Genomic DNA, 11993 nt, shown 5'->3' with positions numbered 1-11993 from the left:
CATAGGAAAGGCAGCCCATATGCTGAAGAATCTAAATCCAAATTAGTTTAACATTTCATTAGTGTTTCTAAGTACAGACAATGCTGTAACACACCCTAAACAAGGCACTAGTTTTTATTTATAGGATGTTGAAGGATACCCAGAGAAATACATACAGACATAAATAAGCTGTTTTTGTCTAAAAATGTTTTAATAAGCTATAGTGAAATAGTAGAAATAGTGTAGTGTATTACTGGAACATATTGAGAAACAATGTAATGTACTTTGAAAAACTGGCAGTAAAAAAATACTTATTTCTGTGTGCTTGCAGTCGTCAGTGTTGATGATTGTTTGTTTTTTACATTTTAGTATATTTTAGAAAAGTTGGAGAAACTCCAGAGAAAATCTACCCTGATGATTACGTTGTTTTGTTGACAGATGATCTACATGATTTACTGTTCTATGGGCCTATGAAATCTGGTTCATGTATTGTTATTAGGTATTAAACTAGTCTCACAAACTAGGGCAAATTAGTTTCTGCTTGGTATACTGTCTGAAAAAAGATACAAATTACATTTTATATAGTCGTATTTCTTCATTCTACAGTCCAGCCTTGGTCACATGGTCACAACCTTACATGGTTTTCAGGAGGTGGAAGGAAACCCAACAATGTATAGTAGTACTGAAGACTACTCCAGTCTATACAGTGTAACTATTTTTTTCATATCTAAATTATTTTTTACATTGATTAAAAGCAAGAAATGATCACTGCTCATCTGTCCTTTGTTTTAGCTACCAGTATGATCAGCAACACAAATAGTGTGTAGATTACCAGAAGATTCTATTGTATCAAGTAGTAATGTCAAACATTACAAAAGCATCCTATTATTATAGTGATTAGGAAAATACATTAGTTACTTTTTCTAAAAAGTAACACTTTTAAAATTTGATAACTTATATTGATAGGTCAGATGAGTCCACTGTTTAGCTTGGAAAACGGGCAGCAAGTTCTCTGTGCCAAAGATCAAAATGACATTCAGACTTTTATCAATGAAAGGTGTACAAGCCAACATCCGTCATTGGTACCAGTACAGGTAACATTGACACAGGCATATTTTGGGATTCTAGAGAGACACATGCTGTCATCAAGGCGATGTGGAGTGTGTTGCAGGTATCAAATTAGATAATTTTTTTATATTTACAAACGACAATGAAGCTGATTAGTGAAAACATTGGAAATCTTTCTTACTACTTTTATCAGATTTAAAAGAATCAACATATCACAGATTCTTTTTTTTTTTTTTTTCAAAACATCCCAACTTTTCTGGAAACAGGGTTTGTATGTAAAGGCAGTGTCTTACATATATAAATACTCATTGTCTTTGGCTCATGTTTGTCCACTAGAATGGACTAGAATTGACAGCTGTTTGTATGAACATATACAGCGAGTAAATACTCACAAATAATAAATATAGATATATATTCTATATATATGTTTTATGAGGAAATAACCTTTTTATGTTCAGCCTGTAAAAAAGCTTGTTTCTCGATGAGTTTGCGGAAAAGCCCATCTCTGTTGTTGAGAAGCTGAGCATGGCGGCCACATTCTACCACACGCCGGTCATCCAGCACAGCAACAGCATCAGCATTCTGGATGGTGGAGAGACGGTGAGCAATGATGAGTACTGTGCGGTCCTGCATCAGACGGTCTAAAGCCTCCTGTACCAAATACTCATTTTCTGCATCCAAAGCACTGGAATAAAGAGACACAATGGGGAGACAATCAAAGATGTAATTTGTTCATAATAGGCTAATATAATATATATTTAAATATTTTAAAGTCTAAATGTTTGAACCAGAGATTTATTGGAAACTGTGGGAGGTAAACCACTGTGGATATGCAAAGCACCATGTGGTATGTCAAATCACCTTGTTTATAGAGAAAACTGCAACTGATATTCCAAACAGAAAATGTAATGTGTCTGTAATGTACATGCTATGTGGACTACACTAACACCACAATTTACTCCAACTGTACACCATTTTATGTTTATCTGAGTGTTCAAAAAATGGCTACATCATGAGTTTTATAGGTGAGTTTCAGATTTACTTGGTGCAAGGATGGAAGAAAAAACAACTAGGAAAAGACAACTAGGCTAAACAAGTTTACCTCTACCAGATGTATAGATTCTTACAGATTACAAACTGCTAAAATTATCTTTTCTTTGTAAAACAATCCGCTTACCTTGTCGCTTCATCTAACAACAGTATCTTGGGATTCTGTCACAGATAGGAAAAAAAATCATGTTAGCCTTAAAAAATTAGAAGCTCAAAATGTATTACTAAACATGCCAGTAAAAACCCCAAAGTGAATTACCAATAGCAGCGCCCTTGCAATGGCGATTCTTTGTTTCTGTCCACCTGTTCAGTCAAAAAATGAGTTCAAAATGCCACCACATTCATAAATAATCAATGCTTATTCTTTTTAAGTTGGATAAATCAGTTAATTAGCAGCACAAAAGTGTTATGTTAAACATGTTAAATTGTATTAGTGTCATTTACAAAACAGTTTTAGTACCTGAAAGTAGAACACCTTTCTCTCCAACCACAGTGTCGAAACCCTTGGGGAATTTATTTATGAATTCATGAGCATTAGCTATCTGTGCTGCTCGGAGGATGTCCTGTGATGTGACCTGACTGGAATCTGTTGCTCCATAAGCAATGTTCTCAGCTATAGAGCAGGAAAAAAGAACTGGCTCCTATGCAAAAAGCACACACATTTCAAGGTTAGGTCTCTCTGACTCTTAACATCCTTTTTTATCAGCTGAGCTGTACCAGCGGCCAAAAACATGGGCCAAACACATGCATTAATCAATAAAAGTAAAGGCCTGTAGTATAACAGTATATACACACAGCTTATAATGCTTACCTGGCTTACAGTTCCAATATTACTCCGTAGCCAAGAAGGATTTAAATCCCGAATGTCATGGCCATCTATAGTTACAACACCTATCAAAGTGAAAGATTGAACACAATTTTGGATACAGTTTTAGGATGTTACATTTCTATTTTTTCTAAACCATAAAGGGAATACTTCAGTCTTAATCTAGTCAGTTATTAACAGGTTTAAATAAAACATAGCTTCTTCAGTTTTGCACTGGAGTTATGGGGGATCGGGGTTGCAATGGGTCAAAGGACACCAAAACAACGGATGCAAGGGCCCTGACACAGGCCCGAGTACACGGCTGCCAGGGCTAAAAAACTGAGCACAGGTAAATAAAACGAATGAAATGAATAAGGCTGAACATGGCAAAGAGTAGAGCTGGTGTGTCCTAAATACCATTCTATATATATAGTGTGTGCAAATACATTTTGACCAATGGAATTGAAAGCCCTAAAACGTGCTTACCTGAGTCAGGGTCATAAAGACGAAGCAGAAGAGACACCAGAGTAGATTTTCCTGAGCCACTAGGGCCCACCACTGCCATAACTGAGCCAGCTGGTACAGACAGGCTCAGGTCCTGAAAGACAAGTGCATCCTTCCTCATTGGGTAAGAAAAGGACACATTATGGAACTCTAGGGCTCCTTTCAGCTGTTCTGGTCTTAATACAAGTCCATCTAAGAAATAAAAAGATGTTTTCCTGATAAATAAAATTTGTTAATAAAACCATTGCAAACTGCTTGTGTCAAATAATACTAATTATTATACAAAACAGTTTTTTCTTGTTTAAATAAAACCAATATGAAATAGTGCTATCTACCATTTAAAGGAAGTTCAGGCTTCCGGTCCATCAGCTCCCACAGGCGAGTACCAGCTCCAAATCCCTTCATCAGCTCAGAATAAAATGAGCTAAAGCCTTTCAAACAAAAAACATACACATAATTTAGACGACCATATGAAGGTACTGTTACCTGTTACTGTGTGTTTAGAGAATAAAAGAGATGTGTTGTTTTGCCCTCACCAGCGATGCTGATGCCAACCCAGAAGGAATACATAAGAAAAGAGGACAGCTCTCCCACAGTCAGGTGTTCACTAGCCATCAGTAGGCCGCCTTTATACAGCACACTCAGGATGATCATGTTTCCACTCAGACCTGTCTACACATACATTCAGTGGGTGGACAAAAACAGAAATATCATATAAAAAAAGGAGATTAACTACAAACTCAGTTCCAGAAAAAATTAAAATACTAAGTAAAATGCCTACTAGTGATTTGTAACAGTCTTTTAGAAATTGTTATTTAATTGAAAACAGCACATACAGAAAAATAAGATTTTATATTTTCTGTAATTATTAAAGTTATTTTAATTTGATGGCTGTTTGTTCGTTTATTTATTATAAAACAATAAAACATAAGGAGAGTTTTTGAGAAATCTCTGTGCATAAAGGGCAAGGCCCGAAAACCAAGCTTGTGAACTTTGATCCCTTAGATGGCACTGTGTAGTTAATATAACCACATATGGTCAAAAATAAAAAAAACACAGTAAATACTGTTACTGTCAGTAAACACAGTTTGATGCTGAATCTACAATTACAAGTTTAATTTACGACACAAAGCACAAGGCATATCCCAAGAATATCCAGAAATGCTGCTGACCCCTCTGGGTTTAAGCTCTGGACTAATGCAGAATGCCCTGTGTGTTATAGTCTGAAGAGTACGCCTTTCACATTTAAAATAATGAACACTCTATATTCTAGGCTAATGGTTCGTGGCAATGGCACGGGTAAGTTGTACATCTGAAAAGAAGCCATTAATGCTAAGGGGGTACGTATCCATACACTGTATAGGTTTAGCTCATGTCCATTTTTATATAAATTGAGATAATCATTGAATTGTTTTGCTGAACAAAATTACCTCAAAAACATTTAACTAAAACAATTTGCAGATATAGCAGCTGACAAATGTGTGTGTGTGTGTGTGTGTGTGTCTGTCCTGTGATGAACTAGCAACCTGTCTGGTGTGTTTCCTGCCCTTTGCTTAATGAATCAGACCCAGTGCAACCCTGACCAGGATAAAGTGACAATGTAAAACAGACAACAAATGAATGGTTTCATAATTGTAATGTAAAGGAACGTTTTAATTAACAACTACTGCAATAACATGTACATTTGAGTGTGTGTATTTTTAGGCTCATATGGTGCTTTTAGGACAAAAAAACATAATGTTACACTGTGTTGTCCTTTACCAGACACACAGTGTGTTACAAATCATTTTTAGTGCAAGTATGTTTTTGTAAGACTTACAAGTCCAAAGAATGCTGCACTTATAAGAGCTTCCTTTTTAGCCAGGTGCAGGACATGGTCAACCTTCTCAGCATACTTCTGCACCTCTGTCAGTTCTTTTCCAAATGCCCGAACCGTCCGCAGGTTACTTATCCGCTCTTCTGCCAGCTATAAAACAGACCAGTAAGTGAGATCAGATTTAATAAAATGTCCTAAAGATAAATATACTATTTATAGCAGCAACATAAAAATTATGCATAAAAATGACCTGTGTAGCCTCTGCCAGAGAATCCTGTCTTTGTTTGGATATGGAACGCAAGTATCTGCCATAGATAACTGCGAAACCAGCCATAGGAGGTACAATCATCAGCACAAAGGTGGCAAGGCTGGGTGACACATAGAACTAAAGAGAAAAAAGGAATTAATAGAGCTTATACATTGTCGCTTTAATTACCAATATCAGACAAAACAAGATTTGAGGTTTGAGAGAGTTCTTAAAATCTGTTTATAATTATATAAACTGTAGATAATAAAATCGTCCAAGGGCTTGAAGGTCGCACATCTGTGGGCACACATTCCCACAGATACCATGCTAAACCTTGTGGTAAGCGTTTCTAGAAAATGAAAAGCTTTTAAAACTGGGACAATGTGTTAATAAATGTCCATATAATGTTCATGTTGTTGGACATGGATAAATGTAATACTGCTGATGAAGTGAATGTGGCACAACACATAGTGCATCAAACCCTTCTGTTTATGGGTTTGTTTGTTAGGATTTTAACGTCATGTTTTACACTTTGGTTACATTCATGACAGGAAACGGTAGTTTATCTTCACACAAGGTTCTTCAGTTCACAAGGTAATATCGAACACAGTCATGGACAATTTAGTATCTCCAATTTACCTCACTTGCATGTCTTTGGACTGTGGGAGGAAACGGGAGCACCCGGAGTAAACCCACGCAGACACGGGGAGAACATGCAAACTCCACACAGAAAGGACCCAGACCGCACCACCTGGGGTTCGAACGCAGGACCTTCTTGCTGTGAGGCGACAGTGCTACCCACTAAGCCACCGTGCCGCCCTCTGTTTATGGGGCTGCTTACAATGAAATACAAATCGAAAAAAGTCATCTGTGCACATGTGCATCATTTAACCATGGAGGAGCTGGCACCAGGATGCACTGTAGGATTGTGCAGATCCACCTCTGTGCACAAGTTAAATGGGCTGCTGGTAATATCCTGGTATCAGATACCACAGGCCTTATTCAAATGTATTTTGAAGTTCATGTCTCAGTGGATCATTTTGCAGAGCTATTTTGACCACATGTAAAGTTCTGGTCCTAATGTTTTGGCTCATCTGTGTATATTTTCAGTGAAGGGAAATATCCAAGTCTGCCCCTTTCTTACATTGTAAGCAAAAACTCTAAAGACAACACTTTTTTGTCAGTGTTTTTGTCAGGCATGGTCCATAATCAGTGCCATGTATTAACATTAATTTCTTGCTCACCATCATGCTAACTCCAGCTGCAGCTTGAGCAACTGCTCGCAGGCCATCAGACAAGTTGTCAGTGAGCGCCCGTCCAACCAGAGCTGTGTCTGCCGAGAGGCGGTTAACCAGCTCACCGGTGCGAGTCTTATCAAAGAATCCAACCTCCTGCCTCAAAATTGAGGAAAAAAGTGATTCCCGTAAGTTTCTCACAATCTGCTGCCCTGAAAAACCACCACAGGCGAGAGTGCAGTCAAGTCAAACTAATTCATTATTGACAGTAATTTAACTTCTGATAACACAACCGTCAGTAAAATCTAACTGTACTGTAAATGTAATAAAACAAATGATTTCGCCTAAGCTGAGAGCTCACCTGAGATATGCATGAGATAGACGCGTGCAGCGTTGGCGGCACCGCCACACAAAAAGACTCCTGCCAACACAATGCACAGCGAGGTCAGCGAGCCAGTGAAGTCTGCAGATGGGTTTGTGTACACTGTGTCGATCACTTGACCCAAGAAAAATGGAGCAGACATGGTAATAGCACTGGAGACAACCAGGAAGCTGACAGCAGCTGGAAAATTATTCAGATAATAAAAGAACACAGACATCCATTAGCTAAGTGCAATATGAAAACCAAACATTCAGAGCGGCAGAATTCATTTTTATTGTACTCATGATCAGGATTTTTTTCCTCAGTTTAGAGCTAGACACTATTATACACTGATCAGCCATAACATTAAAACCACCTCCTTGTTTCTACACACACTGTCCATTTTATCAGCTCCACTTACCATATAGAAGCACTTTGTAGTTCTGCAATTACTGACTGTAGTCCATTTGTTTCCCTACATACCTTTTTAACCTGCTTTCACCCTGTTTTTCAATGGTCAGGATCCTGTAGAGCAGGTATTATTTAGGTGGTGGATCATCCTCAGCACTGCAGTGACAATTACATGGTGGTGGTGTGTTAGTGTGTGTTGTGCTGGTATGATCAGACACAGCAGTGCTGCTGGAGTTTTTAAATACCGTGTCCACTCACTGTCCACTCTATTAGACACTCCTACCTAGTTGGTCCACCTTGTAGATGTAAAGTCAGAGACGGTCGCTCATCTATTGCTGCTGTTTGAGTTGGTCATCTTCTAGACCTTCATCAGTGGTCACAGGAGCTGCCCACAGGGCGCTGTTGGCTAGATATATTTTTGGTTGGTGGACTATTCTCAGTCCAGCAGTGACAGTAAGGTGTTTAAAAACTCCATCAGCGCTGCTGTGTCTTATCCACTCATACCAGCACAACACACACTAACACACCACCACCATGTTAGTGCCACTGCAGTGCTGAGAATGATCCATCACCCAAATAATACCTACTCTGTAGTGGTCCTTGGAGAGTCCTGACCATTGAAGAACAGCATGAAAGGGGGCTAACAAAGCATGCAGAGAAACAGATGGACTACAGTCAGTAATTGTAGAACAAGATGTGTAATAACTATTACACACACCCGTATTTGCTTTCAACATGGCATAGTTATTCATTTTTGTCTAAATGTTTTGTACTCAGCATATGTGAAGGTCAGTGTGTCATATGTTAAAATTTATGATCCACTGCATGTCATTACATGTGTTAAAGTACGCTAGTCCACTATTGCTGAGGTCCAGGGTTCGAATTCCCACTGGTGCTATCGGCTGGTCAGGCGTCTACATATGCACATGATTGGCTTTTTCTGAAAAGGCGAATGGCCTAGGTCCTTTGATGGGGTGTGTTACTGCATAGCAACCAGTGATTCTAAATAAACCAGACCTATTGTGAACAGGATAAAGTGAAAGTAAAACATGAAAACGTGTTGGTTCGCACTATAAAAAAAATTATCCAAGAAATATCCTAGATACGCCTTTTTAAATTCATGAATTATGTCATTGAATTCAGCAACTGCAACAGGTTTTCCACCTTATTTTATCAGTACAAGAAAACATGGTAAAATGGCTCATGGTAAAAATACAAAGATTTTAAAAGGGGTGAATAAGGATCAGGTTTAAAACCCTTAAATATTCCTTTGTACAATATAGGAATTTTTACATTTATACATTCTATTGATATGTTTATGTTAATTAGCATATACCACTTAAAATAAACAATGATAACGGAAACAATTCCTTTTACCTGTCAGTCTCCAACGCTCTGGATGAGTAAGTTCCAGTAACTTTTTCAGATCATCTGAAGACAGTCGCTCAGGTTTCTCACTGGTCTTGATTTGACTTTGATCCGCTGCTTGTTTGGAACTTGCAGAAGTACTGTAGAAGGCACAATGATTGGGAGTCCTGCATTGTCCCCAAAAAGCTAGTCCTAGTCTGGCATGGGGGAGCTGGAATACACCTCTCCCTACAGGTACAGGTAAAACATGCAGACCAGAGCTTCCAGATCTGTTCTTACAGGTGAGCTGCCTTTGGGATCTTTTTAAAGTCTGAACAGACACCTGGTGCAGTCTTACTGCAGATGTGCAGGTAATGTTCCAGTGTTGTAGTAGTCTTCTAGTAGTGAATCCGGATATGTGCAGCATTGTTACTTCTTAGAGGAAGTAAAGGTTAAGATAAAGTAAAGGTTTAACTCTGATCCAGTTCGCTTTAAAGCACAAGCATTGTCACGGGCTCAAGAACAAGTGAGCTCAAACATTACAACCAGCCTGACTCACTAAATAGCCCCCGGTTCATAAATCTGATTAAATCTGATTAAAGCTAATCACAAGCAGTGGAGAAAAGTCCTGGCTCCTGACATCCCCGGTGAACCTAATGCCACTGTGATCTGGGTTATTGTTCGGCTTTCGACGGTTACCCAGCCGCATTATCTGTCACTGACAGGGACATACAGCCCAGCTTTTACCTCCTTATCTCCTCTCACACCCAGACCAGCCGTCGCCCAAATGTCACCAAAATCTGTCACACACTTCATTCATCTGTTTGAGTCATCTGTCTTCTTTACACTATGTATCACCACACTATAATATTACTACTAACAAACTTTTAAATAACCTCAAATAAGCGAACACGGAAAAGGTGACCCCATCAAACGTCCTCACTACCGCTGTAAACTAACTCACACTACTCCAGCCTAATGGAGTTTCCCTACACAACCACTACAATCGAAACGGATAGCATACTACCGTACTAAACAGTACGCAACCATAGAAACAAACCATTCAATGCGTACTGTTTTTAACATACTATGTAGTATGGCAGTATTCCTAAGGCTCCTACTTTGCTCAGACATAGTCAACGATGCACGAATTATCGATTCCATTTAATCCAAACGAAACCTCGAAGAACAGCCAGAAAGACATAAAAACACCTGAATTTAAAAAAAATTAGCTTATTATTGGTCGAATATTTAGATTTTTTCAAAGCTTTTTGAAAGTATTCAGTAAAAAAACAACAACATTAATTGTTACAATTACTTTTAAACATTTAAATGACTGTCAGCTTAGCAAAAATACTCAGGTCCATGTAAATTGTAACCAAAACACTATCAAATAGAAAAAGCTGTAATTTGTAGCGACAGCAAAAACAAAAAATGTGGCATTCAAGCATAAATGTAAGTTGTTTTAATATGATTGTTTGCTTGTTTATTAGGATTTTAACGTCATGTTTTACACTTTGGTTACATTCATGACAGGACCGGTAGTTACTCATTACACAAGATTCATTAGTTCACACAAGGTTATATCAAACACAGTCATGGACAGTTTTGTATCTCCAATTCACCTCACTTGCATGTCTTTAGATTGTGGGAGGAAACTGGAGCACCCGGAGTAAACCCACACAGACACGGGGAGAACATGCAAACTCCACACAGAAAGGACCTGGTTCGCCCCACCTGGGGATCTTCTTTACACCAGGGCCTTCTTGCGCCCTAATATGAATGTAACGTATTGTACTGTCTTAGCAATCAGACTCTATTAAAAGAAACATTAGCCCACTATTTTTTCAGACTCTATTAAAAACAAACCATACCCCACTATTTTTTCATAAATATGCAAAATCGTCAAAAAAAAGCTGAGATTTCCTTTTAAAGTTGTGTATTTGTGGGGGTTTTCATAAGAATGGGAAATGATTTAAAACACTAGCAGGTTTAGGGTTAAGGTTAGAGAAAACAATGCCTGTTTTAATGGAAAACAATACTTTTACGTTTCAGCTTTAATCAACCTTTTACCTTTTCCTCCAAAACACCTCCTAAACCCCACATCCAACATAAAACCACCAAGAGTGTTTTATTCATGCAAAGAATTTATTTCAAGCATGACCGTAGGTATACAGCATATGGGCCAACAATTGTATATTTTGTCACACTAAATGCTGTGTTTTAAGATCTTAAAGAAAGACATCAAGGCTCTTCTGTGTACCAGCACCTAGGTGGAAAGACTTTGCCTGTCGGCATTTAGCATACACCTTTATCCAAAGCGACTTACAGTACTGTGACAGTATACTGTCTAAGCAATTGAAGGTTAAGGACCTTGCTCAAGGGTCTAACAGTGACAAGCTGGCACAAGGTAGACTTTCATGAGTTGAATTTGCCTCTCCTGCATGATGTCCCTTCTTCAGAGGAATAACGGTTGAACTCTGATGAGCGCTCGGGAGAAAAAAACACACACGGACAATAGGGTGCAATAGTTTGTTGTCATTTAATGTTTCAAAGAATCCATGTCAAGCGACTTACTGTGACATGTCAAAGCTATCATGACATTAGTATGTCCTGTATTACCTAGGCTTTATTAGTCTTTAAACACACAGTGCAGTCATAATTACTCTGTGTAATGTTAGATGTTAGTAACATGAAAAAAAAGTCCCTTAAGTTTTCTCTATTTATTGTCTGTTTTTCCACCACGTTGTCCTATTCAGCGTCACGGTGAGTCAAATTCACTGGATAGGGTGAAGGATAGGATAGGGAGCACCCCGGACAGCTCGTCAATCAATGATAGGGCAAACACACACACACACACACACACACATTTAGGATGATGATGTATCTCCAATTAACCTGACTGCATGTCTTTGAACTGTGGGAGGAAACCGGAGCACCCGGAGAAAACCCACACAGACATGGGAAGAACATGCAAACTTCTCAGAGAAAGGATCCAGACTGTTCTACCTGGGAATCAAACCCAAGATCTTCTTGCTGCAAGGTGACAGTACTACCCACCGAGTCATACATACATAAATGTTGATGTTCATGCGCATGCCTTCAATATTTAACGAAATAGGCGATCGATTGATAGTGGCTGGGTGACGAGGTTGAGAGAGACGGGGCTT

General features: G+C 38.6%; 1 protein-coding gene across 1 annotated transcript; it reads right to left on the bottom strand.

Moving 5' to 3' along the window:
• Positions 1-1442: 1442 nt before the first annotated feature.
• abcb10 (ATP-binding cassette, sub-family B (MDR/TAP), member 10) lies at positions 1443-9286 on the bottom strand. The gene is made up of 13 exons (XM_062994842.1): positions 8854-9286; positions 7066-7266; positions 6714-6916; positions 5473-5607; positions 5226-5372; positions 3943-4078; positions 3742-3837; positions 3389-3598; positions 2909-2988; positions 2558-2738; positions 2357-2400; positions 2225-2259; positions 1443-1732 (listed from the first exon to the last, which is right to left on the bottom strand). The coding sequence occupies exons 1-13, from the start codon at positions 9248-9250 to the stop codon at positions 1477-1479; spliced, it is 2121 nt and encodes a 706-aa protein (XP_062850912.1). The 5' UTR covers positions 9251-9286; the 3' UTR covers positions 1443-1476.
• Between the last annotated feature and the right edge of the window lie 2707 nt (positions 9287-11993).

Source organism: Trichomycterus rosablanca, chromosome 5, assembly GCF_030014385.1.
Source record: "Trichomycterus rosablanca isolate fTriRos1 chromosome 5, fTriRos1.hap1, whole genome shotgun sequence".
NCBI classification, from domain to species: Eukaryota; Metazoa; Chordata; class Actinopteri; order Siluriformes; family Trichomycteridae; genus Trichomycterus; species Trichomycterus rosablanca.
Note: the sequence above shows the minus strand (reverse complement) of the source record. Positions and strands in the feature narration are given on the sequence as shown.